General features: G+C 45.4%; 1 protein-coding gene, 1 long non-coding RNA gene and 1 other non-coding gene across 5 annotated transcripts in view; 1 reads left to right on the top strand and 2 right to left on the bottom strand.

Moving 5' to 3' along the window:
* Nucleotides 1–20,549, bottom strand: part of LOC145528529 (uncharacterized) — a 45,566-nt gene extending 25,017 nt beyond the window's left edge. Inside the window, exons 1-3 of the long non-coding RNA XR_014070485.1 lie at nucleotides 20,460–20,549; nucleotides 18,509–18,593; nucleotides 18,337–18,414 (exon numbers count right to left, since the gene is read on the bottom strand). This is a non-coding gene — a long non-coding RNA (uncharacterized LOC145528529). The remainder of the gene's footprint in view (nucleotides 1–18,336; nucleotides 18,415–18,508; nucleotides 18,594–20,459) is intronic.
* LOC145530645 (U6 spliceosomal RNA) lies at nucleotides 10,802–10,911 on the bottom strand. Its single transcript, XR_014071960.1, has one exon. It is a non-coding gene; the product is annotated as a U6 spliceosomal RNA (small nuclear RNA).
* A 57-nt stretch (nucleotides 20,550–20,606) lies between the features above and the next one.
* TICRR (TOPBP1 interacting checkpoint and replication regulator) overlaps nucleotides 20,607–24,145 on the top strand; it is a 46,299-nt gene continuing 42,760 nt past the window's right edge. For 2 of the 3 annotated variants that reach the window (XM_081547145.1, XM_081547146.1), the window contains exon 1: nucleotides 20,607–21,476. In XM_081547145.1, the coding sequence (XP_081403271.1) occupies nucleotides 20,814–21,476 (663 nt within the window). In that variant the 5' untranslated portion in view covers nucleotides 20,607–20,813. The remainder of the gene's footprint in view (nucleotides 21,477–24,145) is intronic. The other variant, XM_081547147.1, reaches the window with a different exon arrangement.

Here is a 24,145-nt window from a genome sequence, read left to right as displayed (position 1 = left end):
TTCACCATGGCTGATTTCGAGCTACCAATGTGATTTCACTGAACATGAAGTTGCGAAGAGATACACAATACTATTATTAATATATAGGATTTTCAATAGCAAATGGTTGAAATCAGAGGTTAACAAATTTTTTCTTCAAAGTGAAAGATAATAAATATTTTAGGCTTTGTGGGCTACATAGGTCTCTGACAAACAACATTATTTGGTTTTCTCCACAACACATTAAAACATTTTAAAAAAAACATTCTTAACTTGAGGACTATATAAAAACAGGCTATGCACCAGATCTGGCATACAAGCTATAGCTTGCCAACCTCAATTTCAAATAAAAGATTAGATATAGCATAAGAATTAGTGAACTAGAGAACTAGTAAATTAGACTGCTGCTGCTAAGTCACCTCAGTCGTGTCCAACTCTGTGTGACCCCATAGATGGCAGCCCAGCAGGCTCCGCCGTCCCTGGGATTCTCCAGGCAAGAGTACTGGCGTGGGGTGCCATTGCCTTCTCCAATGCATGAAAGTGAAAAGTGAAAGTGAAGTCGCTCAGTCGTGTCCGACTCTTAGCGACTCCATGGACTGCAGCCTACCAGGCTCCTCCATCCATGGGGTTTTCCAGGCAAGAGTACTGGAGTGGGGTGCCATTGCCTTCTCCGGTGAATTAGACTAATTAGGCTAATTTCTTAATGGCAACAATTGAAACCCAAAGTGGGTAGAATGATATCTTTAATTTGCTAACAGAAAATAACTGTCGACCTATAATAATTCTATACCTAGTGAAACTATCTTTCAAGAAGAAAGATGAAATAAAACCATTTCAAACAAAAGCAGAGTGTGCTGCCAAAATTTTTTCACTAAAGAAAACCTAAAGAATGTACTTCAGATATCCTGGATAGAAGAACCAAGTAAAAAGAAGAAATTGTGAGCAAAGATGTTAGCCAGCAGGTGTATATAACTAAGCACATATTGTCTGTATAAAAATATTAAATACTGTGAAATTTGTGTGTGTGTGAAAAGGGAAACAGGCTAAAGTACTGGGTGAGAATATCAAATCAATTAGGCGAGTGTGACTGGAATGAAGGAATTCTAAGACCCTTACGTATTTGGGAAGAAGGCACAGACTCTGATTGGACTTTAGACTTCACTATGTTAGGTATGCGTTGTTTTTCAGATGGGTGGTGAGTATACAGATATTCATTCTATTATTTTTCTTTAAAATAGTTCAATTTTTAAATAAACTTTGCATGTATTAATATTTTATAATTATAATTACAATGATAACTTTTTTCAAGAAAGAAGGAAAAGGTAGCTGTAAAGTCAGCTTAAAATAGACTCTGCAAAGGACCCCAGCATGGGGGCGAGCCATGCTGGGTGCCCTGCTTCAGCATCAAGGTCTGAAACTGGAGGACAATTTAAATGCAGCCTCGTTTGATGTCCTGTCCACTTTGGTTCTCCATAGATGGGGACAGTGTCTTCTCTATTCTCTGACCCCATAGTTCCTTATCCCATGGTCCAGGCGGGGCCATTGCACACCCACTCCTACTCCTTCCTGGTTTGACTTCCTCTCACACTTTTCACTTGTCTTCTATGATTCCCAACAGCAGGCCAACATTCTGCCAGTGTTTCTTCAAATTCAATGCTGTCTGGTGACCTCTGTCTCCCCTAGCCTTTTTTTTTCTCCTTTAAATATTTATTTATTTGGCGGCTCCAGGTCTTCGTTGCAGCATTGGGGATCCTCACTGAGGCATGCGGGATCTAGTTCCCTGACCAGGAATCAAACCTGGGCGCCCTGCGTTGGGAGCTCAGAGTCTTAGCCACTGGAACACCAAGGAAGTCCCTGCCTTCTCTGTCTTTGGTGGTTTCCCAGTCTTTTGTGGGAATAGGAAAGAGTTAGGCAGCTCAGAGTCTCTCCACCTGCCCTGTACACATTACATTGAATGTAACTCTGGGGTATGGATATGGAGAATAAGGAAGACAATATATCTAATAATTACAGTGAACATTTATTTAATCTGTAAAAGCACTCTGCATGCATTATCTCATTTAATCCCTCACAGCAACTCCATGACCTGAGTAGTAGCAGTATTCCTAACTTACAGAGAAGGACATGAAGGCTCAAAGAGGTTAAACGAGGCTGCACAGTTGGTCAGAAGAGAGCCACACAGTCCTCCCGAGGCGCCAGGCTCCTTTGGCTTCTTAGGTGTTCTTGTCCGAGGAACTGAACACCCAGGGGAGCCACTGAAAACCCTTGAGGATCATGAGAAGTGATCCCTCATGTGTTCACAGAAAGCCTAGAGAGATGGCCTCATCCTCCAGACATTCTCAGAGTAAAAGGCCCTCTCAGAAATTAGGGCACAGTTCTGCAAACTCACTTCTCACTCTGCTTCTTCCACTTGTGAGTAAATAGACAGTAGAGAGTCTGTGACGGTGATGATGTGCCTTCCAGCAAGTCACTTAACCTCTCTGTGCCCCATTTAAATGGAGAGTATAATGATATTTACTCATGGAGTTGCGAAAATGAAATGTTAATATGTATGTGGTTCTCAGGACGCTGCTTGGCACTTGGTAAGCACTGACTGTTGGCTGTTATTACGTTACTAATATCTGCAGTCCAATCATCCAGTCACTCCGCCTGAGTTTCGGTGTGGCTGGCCGCCCCATTGTCTCCTCATGTGCCTGCAGAATTAAGCTCCTATTTCAAGGCCAGAGAGAGGCAGGAAGGTGGGCAGACCCAGGAGGTTATGGAAGAGATTAGGTTGGGTGAGCTGAAAAGGCAGTAAGTCATCAGGTGGTGGAAATCTTCCCCTTTAGCTCACTGTGTGCAGTGAGGGCACCCCTGGGTGATGGCTGGGGCACAGGATGTGCAATGGGTCCCATTTCCACAATGGTACCAGGAGGGCTGAATCAGAGAGCATTGTTTAAATACCGCTGCTACCAATCATTTGGTGAACTGACCTGGATAATTCTACGTACTATCTCTCAATATTCTTTTTTTTTTTTTTTCACCCCCTCCCTCCTATCTCTCAATATTCTGAATTTATGACTGTAGTTTTCTTTTTCTTCTCTCTCCTACCCCCCACCCCCAAATCCACTGAACTTGGCCTCTGCGAATCATGGGGATTATAGGGAATCATAGTGTGCTGGGACCAAGGTGATATACTATTCACTGAGCTCTGGGAGCATCTGAAAGAAGTATTCATGATAGGAGATCCTTCCATGTCAAACAGGGCCAAGGGAAAATCTACTAGGCTGGCTTGAAGAAGTTTAGCCTCATCTGATTAGTGACACTAACTCTTCCAAGCCAAGAAATGGAAGTTATTTGCCAAGGTAGACAGGACAACGCTCTTTTTGGAGACTTCAGCAATGGACAGCGACCCCCCGCACGCCCCAATGCCTCGCCACTGCAGCACCTCTCTTGCTAATTCTTCCGCAGTACCCTGGGCCTTCACATCTCATCGGGGGTGGGCGTGGGGGTTGAGGGTTGGGGATGTCTCCCAAAATGACCCAGGGTTTGGGGAAGTGGAAGGCTTGGGTGAAAAAGGCTTGGGTGAAGGCTCTGACTGCATCCCATGCATGCATGCTAAGTTACTTCAGTTGTGTACGACTCTGTGTCCCCACGGACTGTAGTCTGCCAGGCTCCTCTGTCCATGGGATTCTCCAGGCAAGGATTTTGGAGTGGGTTGCCATGCCCTCTTCCAGGGGATCTTCCTGACCAAGGGATCAAACCCAAATCTCTTACGTCTCTTGCATTGGCAGGCAGGTTCTTTACCACTAGAGCCACCAGGGAAGTCCCTGACTGCATACCAGGCAATATTATCTCCTTCCCTCTGCAGACTCAGGCCTAGAGAGATGAGACAGCAAATCTGTCTCAAGAAACTCCAGATTCTTGGTTGCAAACAACAGAATCCACTCTGGCCAGCTTAAGCAGAAAAGGCTTAAGATACCTGTAGGAATCTCTTCTCTCCTGCAATGCAGGAGGCCACAGTTCAATTCCTGGGTCGGGAAGATCTGCTGGAGAAGGGATAGGCTACCCACTCCGGTATTCTTGGGCTTCCCTGGTGGCTCAGCTGGTAAAGAATCTGCCTGCAATGCGGGAGACCTGGGTTCGATCCCTGGGTTAGGGATACGGCTACCCATTCCAGTATTCTCGCCTGGAAAATTTGATGGACTGTATAGTCCATGGGGTCGCAAAGAGTCAGATATGACTGAGTGCCTTTCACTTTCAACAATCTCTGTGAAGGCATGAGGCTAGGTTTGGCAGCTGTGAGAAGGCAGAGCTGCTGTAAGGAGGTACCATTGCTACCTTGACTGAGTGTGGGCCAGGTGCAACCCCTGGCAGGACAGATGCTGGCCTCACACTCTGCTGCCGTCACCTCTGGAAGCAGGACACTTCCAGACCACCCACGCCAAACTGGGTGGGGCTCAATTCCCAAACAGGTAGGCTCTGAGGTGGCCTCTGATTGGTGGACACCAGGTCACATGTGTGGGCCCTAACTGCAAAGGAAGCTGGGAAAGTGCGACTGGGGTTTCTACTTCAGTGGAGGCGCAGAGTGAAAGGTGGGGCGGACTTTCTAAACATTAAGAAGAGTGTTTGGGGGTGCAGGAAGAGTGATGAACGTTCCCATATAATCAGGAACTTTAAAAATCACAAGACTAAGAATCGTTCAGAGGTAACCATACTGCTTTGAGAAAGATCTCTGACCTGCTTCGTGGGTGTGAACCCACCCTACATGCCCTCAAATTCTTGCCCTGCCCCAGGAGTCCACAGCATAAGGGCGGATGCCCCTCCTCACCCAGGGCCTTCTTCCTTGTGTATCTCAGGAGCAATGGTTTAATCCTTGTTGCTTTTATGGTCCATTGGGCCTTTGTAGGCAAACTCAAATGCCTTCAAGGGCCAGGCAGGTAAATAAATGGGTGAAGTGAGCAGTGGGCAGGGCAGGGAGCGGGCAGGAGAGGAACTGAAAGAAGTGCTACTGCCTTGTTTACTTGAATTTCTTTCACTCCCGCAAGATGACTTTAGATGGGTTGTTCAAACCAGAATCTGGTAGAAGACTAAGAATTGAATTTGGTTGTTCTGGGTCTTAAGCATCTTTAATCTAGAAGAAACGCTGGGCTGTTGGTTTTGTTGTTTTTGTGTGTTTCTACTGACAACGATTTGAAGAAGCCACACCAGTGTCTTGTTGACTGTCTAGATATACATGCTGTCTCCTTATGATGTCACTTTGTTTCCTTAATCCTTGCATTTTCTGAAAACTGAAAGTTAGAGCTAACTGCTACTGCTGCTGCTGCTAAGTCGCTTCAGTCGTGTCCGACTCTGTGCGACCCCATAGACGGTAGCCCACCAGGCTCCGCCGTCCCTGGGATTCTCCAGGCAAGAATACTGGAGTGGGTTGCCATTTCCTTCTCCAGTGCATGAAAGGGAAAAGTGAAAGTGAAGTCACTCAGTCATGTCCAATTCCTAGCGACCCCATGGGTCTGCAGCCTACCAGGCTCCTCCACCCATGGGATTTTCCAGGCAAGAGTACTGGAGTGGGGTGCCATTGCCTTCTCTGGTTAGAGCTAAAGGCTTGATTAAATTTGGCAAGAATATATCCAGGTGATGCTGACTCTGCCTAACTCATCACCTCAGAAAGCAGGGGACAATGTCTTACAAGTAGTGATGAAATGGAATAAGACCTTATGGTCCTTGCCACCACCCCCACCCCCCGCCCCAACCATGACCTCTGTCTGCCTTTTGTCTGTGAAAAACTTTAGTCAAAGAATAAGTTTAATCAGAGAAATGAGACATGTGGAAACAAAAGAAAACAGTCAAAGGAGACTAAATAATAGTAATACAATCATTAAGCATAGTCAAGCCCTTTTGTTCTCTCTCAAGGGCTATAGATAATATTCTGAGTCATATCCTGTGAGCTGTCTTATAAATACTAAAACACCAGGTGGAAAAAGTTAACTACATGATAATCAGATTGTACCCACGACTTGAGCTGCCACAATTCTGAAAATTGGCTTCAAAGAAATGGAAACAAACTGACCCTAGAACTGAAGATTGCTCCTGCTGCTGCTGCTAAGTCGCTTCAGTCGTGTCCGACTCTGTGCAACCCCATAGATGGCAGCCCACCAGGCTCCTCCGTCCCTGGGATTCTCTAGGCAAGAACACTGGAGTGGGTTGCCATTTCCTTCTCCAGTGCATGAAAGTGAAAAGTGAAAGTGAAGTCGCTCAGTCGCATCCGACTCTTAGCGACCCCATGGATTGCAGCCTACCAGGCTCCTCCATCCATGGGATTCTCCAGGCAAGAGTACTGGAGTGGGTTGCCATTGCCTTCTCCGAGAACTGAAGATTAACTGTACCTAAAACAATCAAGATGATGTTGGTCAGATCACTGATGACCAGTTTGAAGATGACTGTCAGGGCTGACTGGGCTCTTTCTGTATGCAGTCCCCTCCTTCTGTCTATAAAAGCTCTTGCCCCACTTGTTGCCATTGTGTGTGGGGGAATTGGCCTTTGGACAGATGTCCGCCCTCCCAAGTTGGTGGCATCTGAGATAAAGCAAACTTTCTTTTCCACCAGCCTGGCCTGTTTATTGGCTTTCAAGCAGCGAGCAGCCAGCCCCACACACTCTTTCAGTAACAGTGATGCTAGATGAAGGACTAGGTTTAGAAGACCCTTGCCATTGTAACTTTATATTTTCTTCCTTAGAAAAATCATTTCCCCAAGAAAGCTTTTATCTAATGATTTTAGTATCCATTGACTCTCCTTTCCTGAATTAATTATTTCAGTTGGGATTGCAAGAGGGTGTTTTTCTAATGCTATTTCTTCGACATTTATTAGCTGGCATTCCTGGTAGCTCAGCTGGTAAAGAATCTGCCTGCAATGCAGGAGACCCCAGTTCAATTCCTGGGTTGGGACGATCCCCTGGAGAATGGACAGGCTACCCACACCAGTATTCTTGGGCTTTCCCAATGGCTCAGTGAGTAAGGAATCCACCTGAAATGTGGGAGATCTGTGATCCCTGGGTTGGGAAGATCCCCTGAAGGAGGGTATGGCAACCTACTCCAGTATTCTTGCCTGGAGAAACCCCATGGACAGAGGAGCCTGGTGAGTTGCAGTCCATGGGGTCGCAAAGAGTCAGACATGACTGAGCGAATAAGCACACAGCACATTCTTCTGTAAATAAGAATTTTCTTAATCAACTTGAACTATTTGGTTATCCTGAAATGGGAACTACTGGTTCCTACTGGATTGCATCATCAGGAACCACATCACAGGCTTCCAAGAAGTTATCTCTGAGTGATTATTTCAATTTATTCTATTTGTTTATCTAAATCTTCTATGATAAGCAAATATCACTTTTTAATAAATAATATTTAAGGAAAGAAATCAGGATAAATACACAAGGACACTCAAAGAGTAGCTATACTAGGTAAGAAAACAAGAACTAGACTGACCCAGGACCGTGCCTTTAAAGTCAGAAATACTTAGACAGGAGGATACCAGGCCTGTAGGTACTTGCAAAGATGTTACACATCTATTCATCAGCCCTGATTCTCGCAGTATTCACTGTAATCCTCGTCACTCAGTTACCACACTAATCACAGGGTGGGGATGGGCAGGATGGAGTGACCAGGAAGGATGCCGCAGGCACTTAGCTGAAAGAGTCAAGTCATCTTTGTCTTTGTCTTTGAGAGCCTTTAGATCATCTAGCCCTACCCAAGAAGGGGGCCTTTCTCAGCTATTCCTACCCCACTCTAACCCCTGCCAGTTCTGGCAAGAACTACCCAGGCTGGTGCCATTGTTCCTAGGTCAACTGAGCAGTCACCCAATCTTAGTAGTAAAGCCAGCAGGCCAGGGAGCAGGATGGTGACCCAGTGACCTGTGGTTTTCAGCATGTAAGTCTTGCACATCGTTTGTTAAATGTATCTTTAAGTATTTTCTGTTTTGTTGTTGTTGTAAATTGGGTTGCTTTTTCAATTATCTACTGCTAAAAAATATGGAGGGGTTTCCCTGCTGGCTCAGCGGTAAAGAATCTGCCTGCCAATGCAGGAGAAGCAGGTTTGATCCCTGGGTCGGGAAGATCCCCTGGAGTTTAGTTCAGTTCAATTCAGTCGCTCAGTCGTGTCCGACTTTTTGAGACCCCATGAATTGCAGCACGTCAGGCCTCCCTGTCCATCACCAACTCCCAGAGTTTCCCCAAACTCATGTCCATCAAGTCATTGAGTGATGCCATCCAACCATCTCATCCTCTGTTGTCCCCTTCTCCTCCTGCCCCCAATCCTACCCAGCATTAGGGTCTTTTCCAATGAGTCAACTCTTCACATGAGGTGGCCAAAGTATTGGAGTTTCAGCTTCAACATCAGTCCTTCCAATGAACACCCAGGATTGATCTCCTTTAGGATGGATTGATTGGATCTCCTTGCAGTCCAAGGAACTCTCAAGAGTCTTCTCCAACACCACACTTCAAAAGCATCAATTCTACGGTGCTCAGCTTTCTTCACCGTCCAACTCTCACATCCATACATGACCACTGGAAAAACCATAGCCTTGACTAGACGGACCTTTGTTGGCAGAGTCATGTCTCTGCTTTTTATTATGCTATCTAGGTTGGCCATAACCTTCCTTCCAAGAAGTAAGCGTCTTTTAATTTCATGACTGCAATTACCATCAGCAGTGATTTTGGAGCCCCAAAAAATAAAGTCTGACACTGTTTCCACTGTTTCCCCATCTATTTCCCATGAAGTGATGGGACCAGATGCCATGATCTTAGTTTTCTGAACGTTGAGCTTTAAGCCAACTTTTTCACTCTCCTCTTTCACCTTCATCAAGAGGCTCTTTAGTTCTTCTTCACTTTCTGCCATAAGGGTGGTGTCATTTGCATATCTGAGGTTATTGATATTTCTCCCAGCAATCTTGATTCCAGCTTATGTTTCTTCCAGCCCAGTGTTTCTCATGATGTACTCTGCATATAAGTTAAATAAGCAGGGTGACAATATACCTCCTTGACGTACTCCTTTTCCTATTTGGAACCAGTCTGTTGTTCCATGTCCAGTTCTAACTGTTGCTTCCTGACCTGCATACAGGTTTCTCACGAGACAGGTCAGATGGTCTGGTATTTCCATCTCTTTAAGGATTTTCCACAGTTTATTGTGATCCACACAGTCAAAGGCTTTGACATAGTCAATAAAGCAGAAATAGATGTTTTTCTGGCACTCTCTTGCTTTTTCAGTGATCCAGCGGATGTTGGCAATTTGATCTCTGGTTCCTCTGCCTTTTCTAAAACCAGCTTGAACATCTGGAAGTTCACGGTTCACGTATTACTGAAGCCTGGCTTGGAGAATTTTGAGCATTATTTTACTAGCGTGTGAGATGAGTGCAATTATGCGGTAGTTTGAGCATTCTTTGGCATTGCCTTTCTTTGGGATTGGAATGAAAACTGACCTTTTCCAGTCCTGTGGCCACTAATGAGTTTTCCAAATTTGCTGGCATATCGAATGCAGCACTTTCACAGCACTGTCTTTCAGGATTTGAAATAGCTCAACTGGAATTCCATCACCTCCACTAGCTTTGTTTGTAGTGATGCTTTCTAAGGCCCACTTGACTTCACATTCCAGGATGTCTGGCTCTAGGTGAGTGATCACACCATCGTGATTATTTGGGTCATGAAGATCTTTTTTGTACAGTTCTTCTGTGTATTCTTGCCACCTCTTCTTAATATCTTCTGCTTCTGTTAGGTCCATACCATTTCTGTCCTTTATCGAGCCTATCTTTGCATGAAATGTTCCTTTGTTATCTCTAATTTTCTTGAAGAGATCTCTAGACTTTCCCAATCTGTTGTTTTCCTCTATTTCTTTGCAATGATCGCTGAGGAAGGCTTTCTTATCTCTCCTTGCTATTCTTTGGAACTCTGCATTCAGATGGGAATATCTTTCCTTTTCTCCTTTGCTTTTTGCTTCTCTTGTCTTCCCAGCTATCTGTAAGGCCTCCTCAGACAGCCATTTTGCTTTTTTGCATTTCTTTTCCATGGGGATGGTCTTGATCCCTATCTCCTGTACAATGTCACGAACCTCTGTCCATAGTTCATCAGGCACTCTGTCTATCAGATTTAGTCCCTTAAAGCTATTTGTCACTGCTACTGTATACTCATAAGGGATTTGATCTAGGTCATCCCTGAATGGACTAGTGGTTTTCCCTACTTTCTTCAATTTAAGTCTGAATTTGGCAATAAGGAGTTCATGATCTGAGCCACAGTCTGCTCCCGGTCTTGTTTTTGCTGACTGTATAGAGCTTCTCCATCTTTGGCTGCAAAGAATATAATCAATCTGATTTCGGTGTTGACCATCTGGTGATGTCCACGTGTAGAGTCTTCTCTTGTGTTGTTGGAAGAGGGTGTTTGCTATGACCAGTGCGTTCTCTTGGCAAAACTCTATTAGCCTTTGCCCTGCTTCATTCTGTACTCCAAGGCCAAATTTGCCTGTTATGCCAGGTGTTTCCTGATTTCCTACTTTTGCATTCCAGTCCCCTATAATGAAAAGGACATCTTTTTTGGGTGTTAGTTCTAGAAGGACCTGTAGGTCTTCATAGAACAGTTCAACTTCAGCTTCTTTGGCGTTACTGGTCGGGGCATAGACTTGGATTACTGTGATATTGAATGGTTTTCCTTGGAAACAAACAGAGATCATTCTATCATTTTTAGGAAATGGCAACTCACTCCATTATTCTTGCCTGAAAAGTCTCATGGACAGAGGAGCCTGGTGGATTACAGCCCATGGGGTTGCAAAGAGTTGGACACAACTGAGCGGCGAAAACAACAAAAAATATGGACTGCTTCACAAATTTGCACGTCATCCTTGTACAAGGACAAGGTTAATCTTCTGTATTATTACAGTTTTGGTATTGAGTAAGTGAGTGAGCGAAGTTGCTTAGTCATGTCCGACTATTTGTGACCCCATGGACTGTAGCCTACCAGGCTCCTCCATTCATGAAATTTTCCAGGCAAGAGTACTGGAGTGCGTTGCCATTTTCTTCTCCAGGGGATCTTCCCCACCCAGGGATTGAACCCGGGTCTTCTGCATTGCAGGCAGATGCTTTACCATCTGAGCCACCAGTGAAGCCCATGTTTTGGTATTAAGTTGGCCAAAAAGTCATTTCTGTAACATCTTGTGGAAAAACCTGAATGATCATTTGGCCAACCCAATATATGGGCTGCCAAAGTGATGTTATATGTGTTTTAAGTAAAAACATAGTAAGATCCACTCTTGTGAATTTTTAAGTAAAAATACACTCCAGGCAGGTAAGTCCCTTCTTTCCCGAGGCCTCCTGTGCTCCTAGGACACTGCAATAGACCGCTGCCTGGGGCGTACGGGATCTCTGCTCAGAGAGTGTACCTTCTGCTGCATCATTATCTGGGTCTTTCAGCTTAAACGCAGCCTGTGTTCCCCACTGCAAACTTCACACACTCACACCAGCTGAGATTCTGTAAAATGGTTCAGCAGTCCTCAAGCAGGATATAGAAATGCCAGGGCCTAGCTCACTGGCTCAGCTCTCACATTTACCCCCAAATATTATTGGAGAGGAGAGAGACAATCCCATCTCAAAGATCTAAGGATAGCCAGAACGGGTGAGAAGGGAGGCACCTCTATCAGGCTTTTAAGAATCCATTTCTAGGGACTTCCCTGGCAGTCCACTGGTTAAGACTCTGCCTGCCAATGCAGGGGACATGGGTTCGATAACTGACCTGGGAAGATCCCACATGCTGTGGGGCAACCAAGCCCATGCGTCACAACTACTGAGCGTACGTGTCCTAGAACCCGTGCTCCCCAAGAAGAGAAGCCACCGCAATGAAGCCTGCGCACCACAACTAAAGAGTAGCCTCTGATCTTGGCAAACAGAGAGAGCCTGTGAGCAGCAACAAAGACCTAGCACAGTCAAAACTAAATACATATCTAAATAAATAAAAATTAAGAAAAAAAAAGAATCCCTTTCTAAACTCATGGGCAGGTCATTTTGAGCCTTGTGGGGAAGACGATGCCTTCCCTGGAACCTGCAGGTGCTTCTAGAAACTTCTCTTCAACCTCAGATGAGACTGGTGCTTTCTGATCTGATGTGCTTTCTAAACTAAATACAGTTTCACCTCCTGTTCTTGTTGCTTAACTGTAATAAGGGCTTCCCTGGTGGCTCAGATGGTAAAGAATCTGCCTGCAGTGCAGGAGACCTGGGTTGGATTCCTGGGTCAGGAAGATCCCCTGGAGAAAGGAATGGCTACCCACTCCAGTATTCTTGCCTGGAGTAAAATACATACGACATAAAATCTACTGTTTTAACCATTTAAAAGGACAGTTCGGTAGTATTAAGTACATTCACTTGGTTGTACAACCATCATCACAATCCATCCCCAGAACGATTTCATCATCCCAAATCAGTTTCCTCTTATTAAAATATTTTTATCTGATCTTAGGCTTTACCTATTTACTTATCTTAAATATTTACTTATTTAAGAATGAATTAGGGACTTCCCTAGAGTTTTCCAGTGGTTAAGACTCCACACTTCCAATGCAGGGGGAACAGGTTCGATCCCTGGTTGGGGAACTAAGATCCCACATTAAAAAAAAAAAAAGAATGAATTAAAAGCAGGCTCCCCAGCCCTTCACTTGCAAACAACCTGGAAGCTCCGAGATGAAGGTGTGATAGAAATCTCTCCCCTTGTGGCTGCTATTAGCTGGTTCAGGCCTCGCTGGCTTAGCCCAGCTTGGGGCTGTGAAACTGCAGGTCTACTCTAAGCAGAAGGGTGGGTGGATCCCTAAGGGTACAGGCCTCTTGATTAGCTCCAGCCCTCCCCTCTGCTCTGGCCATGGCTCCATCAGAGAGGCTGCAGTCCTGCCCATCCCGTAAATTGGGGTTTGCGTTACTTCTACCTTTCCACCCCAGACCTCACGGCTTCCCTGAGCCTCTACAAGGCCATCCAAGAGTTGTTGTTGTTTAGTCACTAAGTTGTGTCTGACTCTTTTGAGACCCCACAGACTGTAGCCCGCCAGGCTCCTCTGTCCATGGGATTTCCCAGGCAAGAATACTGGAGTGGGTGGCCATTTCCTGCACCAGGGGATCTTCCTGACCCAAGGATTGAACCCACGTCTCCTGCATTGGCAGGTGGATGCTTTACCCCTGAGCCACCTGGAAGCCCTCCTCCAAGGGCAGGGAGGGGAATGTGTTCTCATTCCTCAGAAGCCAGGCTATCCTGCTTTGGGCAACCCTGAGGCTGATGGCTGGTCATCAGGGTGAGGCCTGCCAGAGTCTGTGAGCAGCATAACTGGCTTCCAAGAAGGAGTTCGATCTTAGGAGTTTCCACTTTGCTCAGTGGCTCCAGAGGCCCCTCATTCGCTTCAGCCCCATCTCTTGACAGGTTCCCCTGAGGTCCCTGAGGCTGCCTCCCCCAAGGACCTTCCTTTTGTCCTTGGGTTCTCACGAAAGTGAATGACCCAGTGTTCCAGGCCATTTCCATAGGACTTGAGGGGAAGGGTTTCTGAGCTCTGTGCCTGATAAGGCAGGCCTGGACAGGCTTCACTGGCTTTAGTCACAGCTTGACTTGCTTTGCCAGAAAAGGGAGGGCCAGTGCCACAGGGCTCTGGGGTTATACAGACCCTCAGACAGGGTTTGCCCCGGGACCATGGCTTGGTAGGAGTGGCGGTGGGGGTGGAGCAAAGCGGTAGGGGTCCCAGGCCTCAGGTCGGCCTGGTCAGAGAGAGCAGGGAACAGAGGTGGGGCAAGCCCCACCCAGCCTTATTGTTGTTTCTGTAAGTTGTGTTTTATAGATGCTGCGACCCCATGGACTGCAGCACACCAGGCTCCTCTGTCTTTCACCATCTCCCAGAGTTTGCTCAGACGCATGTCCACTGCGTCGATGATGCCATCCAATCATCTCGTCTTCTGTCGCCTCCTTCTCATCTTCTGTCGCCCCCTTCTCCTCCGGCCCTCCACCTTTCCCAGCATCAGGGCCTTTCTTTCCCACTCAGTCTTACCCCTCCACTTCTGCACTCCACGCCACCCTCCTCCATGTCTCTGAATTGCAGCACTGCCCCTCCAGTAAGTGGAGGGACCAATCAGCTATGTGCTGTCCAGCAACTTATTTAAGCTTTCTAAGCTGTATAAAAAAAAAAAGGAGGGGGGGGTAATTCTAGAAAATACTTACCCAGAAGGATTTTTGGATGGTGAAATAGGAATGCTCCTCGTATAATGCCAGACACTCAGAGAGCGTGCAATACACATCACTTTCCTCTCTACTTTCTTCTCTGTAACAGTTTTCTGCCCATTGCTTTGCTCTATCAGGGAAGCTAGGCAAGCTGGCAGTTCCCAGCAGGGGTGGGAAAGCCACTGTTTTCTCTTTGTGCCCAGAAATACTGCTACCGATGGATGGCTTCCCCCAGAGACCACCAGGTAACACTGGAGTATTGAGACCCTGGGCAGAATAGATGGATGGACAAATGCTGCTGTGGAGGAGAAGCAATGTCCCCAAAGACCTGCCCTTTACCCAGACCCACCAAGGACACCTATTCTTCATGTCACTCCCAGTAAAAATTTCCAACCTTCGACCTCAATCCAGTTCAGTTAGAATCTGTGGGGGTGTGATCAGCTTTGAGTATTGTTTACAAGTCCCCAGGTGCTTCTAATGTGTAACCAGGGTTAAGAACTACTGGTCTAGTCCAACCTCCCCATTGTAGAGATAAAAACACACAGACGGAAGAAAAAAGTAATCTCAGAAAAGTTAAAAGTAATAAAATATTTAAAGGGACAGGCAGAATTTAGTATAAAGTGTGACCCCAAAAATCCAGCGTGTTCGTGTTCAATCATGTCTGACTCTTTGTGACTCCACGAACTATAGCCCATCAGGCTCCTCTGTCCACAGAATCTTCCAGGCAAGAATACTGGAGTGGGTTACCATTTCCTCCTCCAGGGAATCTGCCTTACCCAGGGATTGAACCCTCGTCTCTTGCGGAGGGGTTGTTTTTTGTTTTTTGTTTTTTTACCACTAGTGCCACTTGGGAAGCCCGCCCGAAAGACGGAACCAATTATTATTTCATTATTTCTATGATTGCTCTAGATAGAGCTGGCATCAGGGACAGATGACTTGCAAAATCACACAGGCCCTCATGCTTAGCAGGGTCCTGTGTTGGTTTATTGCTCTGTTGTTGCTGTTTTGAATTTTTACAGTTTTTTTTTTAATAAAGGGGGTCTCACATCTTTGCACTTTGCACTGGCCCTGGGCAAGATCAGACAGCTCTTAAAAGCAGAGTGGATTATCACCTCATTAAAGAAAGAGGAGGAACACACTTGAAGCGAAGAGGCTTGTTGGTGTGGGGCTGGTCTAGGTCCAGGGAGGTTCCTTCTCTTGTGCATTCCATCACAGGGAGGAGGCTGGCCTTGCCTCTCTTGGAGGAAGCAGGGTAAGAGCTTCAGAACTTCCTCTTACTAGCTGTGAGAGGCCCTCTGAGCCTCAGTTTCTTCATCTGTAAAAGAGAGGGAGTAATGCCTATGAATTATTGTGAGGCGTGTCCCTCTAGATGCTGGAATGTGAGGTGTGTCCCTCTAGATGCATGACTGTCCCTCTCAGTTCAGTTCAGTTGCTCAGTCATGTCCGACTCTTTGGGACCCCATGGACTGCAGCACGCCAGGCTTCCCTGTCCATCACCAACTTCTGGAGCTTGCTCAAACTCATGTCCATCAAGTCGGTGATGCCATCCAAACATCACATCCTCTGTCATCCCCTTCTCCTCCTGCCTTCAATCATTCCCAGCATTAGGGGCTTTTCCAATGAGTCAGTTCTTCGTACCAGGTGGTCAAAGTATTGGAGTTTCGGCTTCAGCATCAGTCCTTCCAATGAATATTTAGGACTGATTTCCTTTAGGATAGACTGGTTGGATCTCCTTGCAGTCCAAGGGACTCTCAAGAGTCTTCTCCAACACCACAGTTCAAAAGCGTCAATTCTTCAGCGCTCAGCTTTCTTTATAGTAGAACTCTCACATCCATACATGACTACTGGAAAAACCATAGCTTTGACTAGTTGGACCTTTGTCAGCAAAGTAATGTCTCTGTTTTTTAATATGCTGTCTAGGTTGGTCATAGCTTTTCTTCCAAGAGCAAGCGTCTTTTAATTTCATGGCTGCAGTCACCAACTGCAGTGATTTTGGAGCCCAAGAAAATAAAGTCTGTCTCTGTTTCCATTGTTTTCCCATCTATTTGCCATGAAATGATGGAACCAGATGCCACGATTTTAGGTTTTTGAATGTTGAGTTTTAAGCCAGCTTTTTCACTCTCCTTTTTCACTTTCATCAAGAGGCTCTTTAGTTCCTCTTCACTTTCTACATTAAGTGAAGATACTATAGATACTGAAAATATATAACTCCCCAGCATGTCTGCTCCAAGCGCAGACTTGTCAGGTCCTTTTCTTTCCCCTGGCAAGGCTCAAGCACATTAAGGTCCCAGACTTCAGCTTTTCTCACACAAACTAAGACAGAAGCAGTTGTGGGGAAAGTTTTCATTCTGGAGCAGGGTGTGTAGGCTTCGGAGCCCTTGATGAAGTATTGCTGCTACTGCCCTCTGGTGGTAATGTATCTGTATCTGCACAAATTCGTAACATCCTTTGGGGAAATACAAAGATGCTTGATAACATACTACAATTCCATTAAAAAAAAATTGATGTTGATGTTTGGTAGAAACCAACACAATACTATAAAGCAATAATCCATTAAAAATAAATAAATTTTAAAAAATAAAAGGGAATAGCACAGGAAAAAAATAACTGATTGCTACTCTGCTAGACACTAGGGATGCAAAGACAAAACAGTTCTTGCTCTCACAGTTTAGGTGTGAAACAAACTCTGAAAGAGATAGCTTAAATACAGTGCAACAGGGCTGCCCTGGTGGCTCAGCGGTAAAGCATCTGCGATGTGGGAGGCCTGGAGTCAATCCCTGGGTCAGAAAGATCCCCTAAAGAAGGGAATGGCAACCCACTCCAGTCTTCTTGCCTGGAGAATTCCATGGGACCCTAGATGGCTAGAGTCTATGGGGTCGAAAGGGTCAGACACAACTGATCGACTAACACTTTCACTTTTCAAATACAGTGCAATGTGATGTTTTAATAAAAACAATGACTCCAGACTTCTGGTTCCAGACAAAATGGAGTAGACATATTTATTCCTAGTCTTCTGACTAGTAATAGCTAAAGATCCCCTGGATGTTCTATATAAACAAACATAAAAATATCCTGAGAGTTTGAAAGAAGAGGCAGACTGGCTAGACCTCTTGAGACCCAAGAAATGACACAGTAGTGTGTACTCTGGGTTTCCTTTATGCCTTTCATATCTAACTAGGTACTGGAGAAGTGGCAATCTACGACACCGAAGGGTGCAGGCAAAAAAACCCAACAAAACAACAGCAACAAAACCTGCTCTCTCTAGTCAAAAGAGCAGGAAAGGGGCAGGCTAGTAAGAGAGAAAACTTTTAGGCAATAATAAATCACTTCCATCTGGCCAGAATTAAAAAAAAACAAAACAAAGCAATGGCTCAGCCTCATAAGAAAAGGCTGAGTGGGAGTCTACAATCCCAGACTTGGACATCATGAGATGGCCCCCTCTCTGGTCAGGGTGGCATCAGAGAAGGCCAAGTGGGGAGTAGGAGTGTTTTTTTAAGGGTATGAGAGGATGTTTCTTTACTTATTTACTTAGGGCTGCGCTGGGTCTTCGCTGCTGCATGCAGGCTTTCTTTAGATGCAAGTGGGGGCTACTCTGTATTTGTGGCGCACAGGCCTCTCATTGTGGTGCAGTCTCTAAATATGTGGGCTTCTGTTGCTGTCACATTTTCTTACTATAGAGAGGTTGTCTCCTCCCACTCTAGGCCGACATTCAATGCATGTATTAAATTCTTCCTGCTTTAAATACCAGAATGGTTTCTGAGTCCTGTACTGAACCCTCAGCCCTACTTTTTCCAGGCTTCCCAGGTAACCTTCATCACCTGGATTTTAACCCCTTGCAGTTCCATATTTCCCCTAAGACCCCATCTCCCACCCTTCCTTGACCCCTCTAAAGTGTTTTCTGGAATGGCAGTGTACCGTGAACAAACTTACCTGTGTCCTCAGATCTTCACCTTCCTGCTCTTTTGGAAATCCGGCTAATGCCTGATGATATTGCTTCCAATGTAGTTTCCCCAAGTATGGGCTGTTTTCCCTCTCATATCACTCACTCCACCTGGCCTGCAGGTTGGGGGAAGCTGTCCTTCTTTTCCCTTCTCCATAAAACCCCAGCCTTTCTGACGTTAACATACCCAACCTCCTTGTCACAGTCATCTGTAGATCCTTACCTCATTCACTAAGCATTTGGGCCACAGGCTCACTGCCTCCACCACTGCCCCTGTCATCATTCTTGGTAACTTCAGCATCTGTGAAAATGATCCATCCAACATAGACCTCTCAGTCGGTCTCCCCAAGTTCCCCAGGCTCCCTCGCAGATAGAGGTAGTGCTATGTGACCCACTGAGATTGAAGTCCAAAGCTGATGGTGGGATGGATTCTGTGAAAGTTCTGCTTTCTTGCCTAGGGATCTGCTCTCTTCTTCCGACCTTGAATACAAACGGGGTATATTGGCCAACAAAATAAAAGAGTAGAAGACAGGGAGAGAAAGAGAAACAGATATTAAATAAACAAACTTTATGGGAGATTGTTGAATGCAGCGGGGAGAAAAAATGCAGATGAAATAGCCAGATCCCTGTCATTGTTTTAAATGAAGACCTAACCAATCAATTTTACTCTTAAAACTATTCTATAATAAGCCCCTCCTTATGAAGCTGATTTTTCAATCTAGGTTGCAAGCCTTGTACCCTGGGAACCTGCTTTTTGGAATCTGAATTTGATCCCATTTGTGATTCTGCTGTGTATAAAATCATGGAGGAGAATCTTCCAATTGCTCTGAGCTTCAGTTTCCTCTATTTGTCAAAGCAGGAGTCTAATAATAACTCTTTAGAAGTTAGCTTGGTGAATAGGGAGCAAAATCCTGTCCCAGGACCTTTGCACCTGCTCTTCCCTCTTCCCAAAACCCTCTTCGCCCAGATGTTCACAGGGCCTCTCTGCCTTTGCGTCAAGTGGCTTCCCTGACTGCCCTATTTGAAACTGCAGACTCCTACATACTCTATATTACTTTTTCCACCTAATTCTACTCCAAAGCTTTTATCACCACCTAACATATGATATGTTACTTACTTCTTTGGCTCCCCCTACTGGAATGTAAGCTTTCCAGGGCAAAGACAGTTAGCTCTTTTGTTCCCTGTAATTATTTATTGAATGAATGATAAACAACAGGTGTGTGTGTTTTTAACAAGCAAGATCCTCTGGAGAAGCATGGCTACCCACTCCAATATTCTTGCCTGGAGAACTTCATGGACAGAGGAGCCTGACAGGTTACAGTCCATGGGGTCCCAAAGAGTCAGACAGGACTGACTGACTTTCACTTTCACTTGACACATTAACACTAAAAAAATGTTTGTTGCTCTGACAGTCGATGGATCAGGAAATGTCCAGGAATAAATCTACAAAGCATCATCAGTGGTCTTTCTTGAGACAATTGGCTCAGAGAATCTCAGGATTGGAAGAATATTTAAAGGTAGCCCAGTTCTAGCTAGAAAGTTTAGATTCTCCTCTGCTGTTAGAACCAATAATAGAAATCTCTAGGATCTAGAGCCACAACTTTTTCTACAATTGAGGATTCTTCTATTTGCAACAGAAGGATCCTTTTCATTAAGAATATTCTCCCTGAGAAGGAACATATGTATACCTATGGCTGATTCATGTTGATGTATGGCAGAAACCAGCATAGTATTGTAAAGCAATTATCCTTCAATTTAAAATAAATATATTAAAAAAAAAAGAATATTCTTCTCGAATGTAAAGGCAAAATAAAAAATATAGACCTGTAGAGAACTTGGAAAATGCAACAATAACAAAAAGCCAAAACAAACCTTTAAAATAACCACCATCTCATTACCAGATACACTTAAAAACAATTTTCCCTACACAGTATTAACAGTTTAAAAATATACACACAGGCAGACAGAACATTCGGGGATCTCACTGCATGTGCGGTTTTGCAGTCTTTTTTCCCATTTAACATTACGTATAAAAACATTAAAATTTGCATGATGTTCCCCTTGGAAGTGTACCATAACTTCTTTAATCATTCTCATGCTGTTTCCTTTTTTTTCTCAAGTTAAACTTTTATCCCAATCTTCAGTTACCTTCTTCAAGAGAAACGCCTAGAAACTAGGGCAAAGAGAGTGAATTTTAATTTCTAGTATTTTTTTCTTAAATTACAGAAAGCTTGTTTTCGTCTTCAGATCCCTCTCCATAGAAAGTCTAGGGTGGCTTACAAATCAGTTCAGTTCAAACTACCCCGAATTCTCTTCCCCTGCTATTTTCAAGATCTTAGTCAATACCTCCCGCACAAATACAGCCCTCCTCCGGAAAACGGAACCGAAAGACACAAGCCTCAGGCACCACCTCTTTAAATTTTAAAACGGAGGCTCAGGCCAATGAACGTTAAGTTTTTCCCGGAACAAAGCGTCCCGCCAAGGATGAAAGTTACTCACGTAACTTACGTAAGGCAACGACCAATTGGAGCTGAGTTTGGGAGTTAGCTCCACCAATGCCCGCGGCCCTTGGAGAGCGCGGGAGCTTTTCGACCAGAGTCCCAGGGAGAAGCGGAGGATGGCGCTGGTTCTCTGAAGCAAGGGCCTGGGAGAGAGCGGCGCAGGCCCTGTCTCGAACCCTGAGGCAGTGCGGCGGCAGACATGGCCTGCTGCCACAACGTAATGCTGCTGCTGGACACCGCGGGAGGCGCCGCTGGTGAAAGCCCGGTCCGGCGAGCTGCCCTGCGCCTTCTCACTTACCTGAGTTGCCGGTTCGGCCTGCCCAGGGTCCGCTGGGCCTTCAGGTTCTTTGACTCTCAAGGGGCGCAGAGCCGGCCTTCCCGCGTGTCCGACTTCCGAGAGCTAGGGGTCCGCTCCTGGGAGGACTTTGAGGAGGAGCTGGAGGCCCGGCTCGGGGATGGCGCCCAGGGCGCCCACCTGCCCGGCCCGGCGCCCAGGGCCAGCCACACTCACAGCGCGCTCATGGAGACGCTGCTAGACTATCAGTGGGACCGGCCCGAGATCACGTCGCCCACCAAGCCCATTCTGCGTAATAGCGGGAGGAGACTGCTGGACGTGGAGGGCGAGGCCAGGGAGGCCGAGTCTGCCCTCGGAGGCTTTGTGAACGCCGTCTTCCTCCTGGCCCCCTGTCCGCACTCGCAGAGGGAGCTGCTGCAGTTCGTGTCCGGTTCCGAGGCCCAGGCACAGCGTCTGCCGCCTACTCCTAAGCAGGTGATGGAGAAGTTGCTACCCAGGAGAGTCCAGGAAGGCATGAGAACCCGAAAAATCACCCTCTACTGGGTGGATACCACCGAGCGGCCGCAGGTAAGATTCAATGGTGAACTGGTTCTAATGAACCAGAACTTAGCAGCGTCTGCCGAGCAGCCCCTGGACCCAGAAGAAGACTAACATGACCAACACGTGTCCCTTGGGAAGGAAGGTCCTGAAGTCACAACACATCCCTACAGTCATCACAACGGGATAGGTAGGCCCTGAATAACTACTGAGTCAACTCATTTGAGGACCTTCACTATTTGGGTCCTGTCTTTCCAGACTTCATTTTTTTCTACACATGACTCATGTTCCAGCCTGTCTGAAACATAATCTAGTTGCTCAACAGATCTTCGCACTTTGTTCTGTCTTAGTCACTTGAAATACCACTGCTCTTTTGTGCCAGTTTAAATCCCTGATGGCTCAGATGGTAAAGAACCTCACTGCAATGCGGGAGATCCCCTGGAGAAGGAAATAGTAACCCACTTAAGTATTCTTGCCTGGAGAATCTGATGGACAGAGGAGCCTGGTGGGCAACTGTCTATGGGGTGGCAAAAAGGTGGACACGACTGAGTGACTAACAGTTTTCATTTTTTCATTCTTTAGGGCCTTTGCCACATGGCAGTTTACTCAATCTCAACTTCTGAATTTCCAAACACTTTTGTGGCACTTACCCTTTCTCCATTATATCTTCCAGGTGTGCAGTCACCCGCCTTCCATCAGGTTTAAAAATAACCTCAGAGGCAGGTCTCCTGTGTTAGAGGTGTTCAGGAAATATTTGTTGGTCAAATGAACAAATTCTTACCTACTTACAGTCCTAAATGGCTAATTTGAATTTTTGGTGAGGCAGTGAACCCCCTGTTGTAGTTAAGTGCTGTGATAAGTATATATTTATATGTCCATCATTTTCTTCCGATCACTTCACGTTGTCAATTAATAATTTAATTTGAGGAGTCACTACGTTGTGTACCCACTACATTGTTTTAGCTGCTGGGCAGGTGGTGGTCAGCCAAGTTGAGTTTACCTTCTGGGAGAAGAAATATTACACAGGGAAGGTTAACTGATGAGCAAGTAAGTGATAGGATTTCAAATTATGCTCTCAAGAGAATAAAGCTGAGTAAGGGGCTGAGGGTGGGGCAGAGGAGGTAGAAGCTGGAGGCAGTGGTACATAGGTTAGTAGTCAGGGAAGACCTTTTTGAACAGAGAATGGAATGGTGAAGAGGAATGTGATGTTGGGAAAAAACATTCCTGGCAAAGAGAACATTCCAGTGTAAAGGTCTGAGTGGAAAACGAGCCTCTTTTGTTTTAGAAACAAGGAATGCTGAAACCTAGTAGGCAAGGGGCAAGCACCAGAGGAGAGGAAGTTAGAAGGTGGCAGAGGCCTATCTGTAGGGCCAAGGTAATAAATTCAGATTTTGTTCTGATTGGGAAAGTGGCTTAACCAGATGAAAGATGCGATTGCGTCTTGGAAACATGTCACTGAGGTAGAAGTGCAAGGCTGCAAATGGGAAATGAGGAGATACTTAACACAAATAATGATATAGTGGGTTAAAATTTCCGAATTACTTTTACATACAAAGCCCAAGAAAGACGTAGCAAATGCCAAATAAGGCAGCAGTGGTTTGTCAGAAAAGGAAAAGGCAAAAGTGCTTAAGGGGCTGGTAAACGTTGATGGAGAAGATGGAATCCTAAAAGTGTTTGTGAAGGCAGCAAATTAAGTGTTGGACACAGTACACAACACATTAGTGCTCGATTTGGGATAATTGATACTAATCACATCAGAGACTCTCTATTCTGGAATTGTGTTATATCAGATGTTGGCTAGAAAGATGTCTTAGCAGAAAGGGCTTGAAGATTCTTTTTCTCGTTTCAGAATGATATTAAACTAAGTAGGTTGACAGCATCTATGTACAGATTTTTCCAGGTTTCACATCCCATCACCTGCAGAGGTGGATCTTCTCTGAGCCTTCTTACATTTGTGATGTTTCCCGTGAGAAAAAGCCCAGCAAACAATCGTAAGCTTTTCTGGAATTTTTTTTCTAGGGTAGATCTAATTTTTCGTATTCAGAAGCCTCTGCTTCGCCATACTGCAGAGGTGAAAGGGAGACTTGCGTTCTGTCCTTGGGGAGCTCTCACAAAGAGAGTAGAAAGAAGAAAAATTCCAGGGCCTGCCTTGTGGAGTTTACAGTCTGGGGAGTAGAACTGGGAGAAACAGACTCAGGGAGAAGGGAATCCAAGCACACAGAACTCTTGCAAAGACATCAGTTAGAAGGGAACATGAGCGACCCTTCTCACATTTTCAACTTTATGCTTCTGATTTACTCAACACATACCATGCTGGACACAGGAGCCTGGTGGGCTACAGTCCACAGGGTCAGAAGAGTCGGATACAACTCGGTGACTAAACCATACCACCACCATATGCTGATATGCTGAATACTGGGGGCACAATTAGTGAACCAGACAGATGTAGTCCCTGCTGTCTTGGAGCTTATAGTCTTGTGCACATTTATAAATTCCTAAGTCTGAAACTGCCACTAGGACTTGTCTGTTACTTAGTCCCTAATATGCATAAAAATAAAAACATTGCCATATTCTATATATATACTGGTCGTGGTTTTTTTTTTTTAGTCATGTACATATATATGTATGTTTTTAGTATTTCTCTATGTATTTGGCTGCACGTGGTCTTAGTTGTGGCCTGTGGGGTCTAGTTCCCTGAC

The sequence above is a fragment of the Giraffa tippelskirchi genome, chromosome 12, assembly GCF_054371585.1.
Source record: "Giraffa tippelskirchi isolate mGirTip1 chromosome 12, T2T-mGirTip1v1.2.pri, whole genome shotgun sequence".
In the NCBI taxonomy this organism is placed as follows: Eukaryota; Metazoa; Chordata; class Mammalia; order Artiodactyla; family Giraffidae; genus Giraffa; species Giraffa tippelskirchi.
The sequence above is the reverse complement of the archived record's forward strand: the minus strand, read 5'-3'. Positions and strand labels throughout refer to the sequence as shown.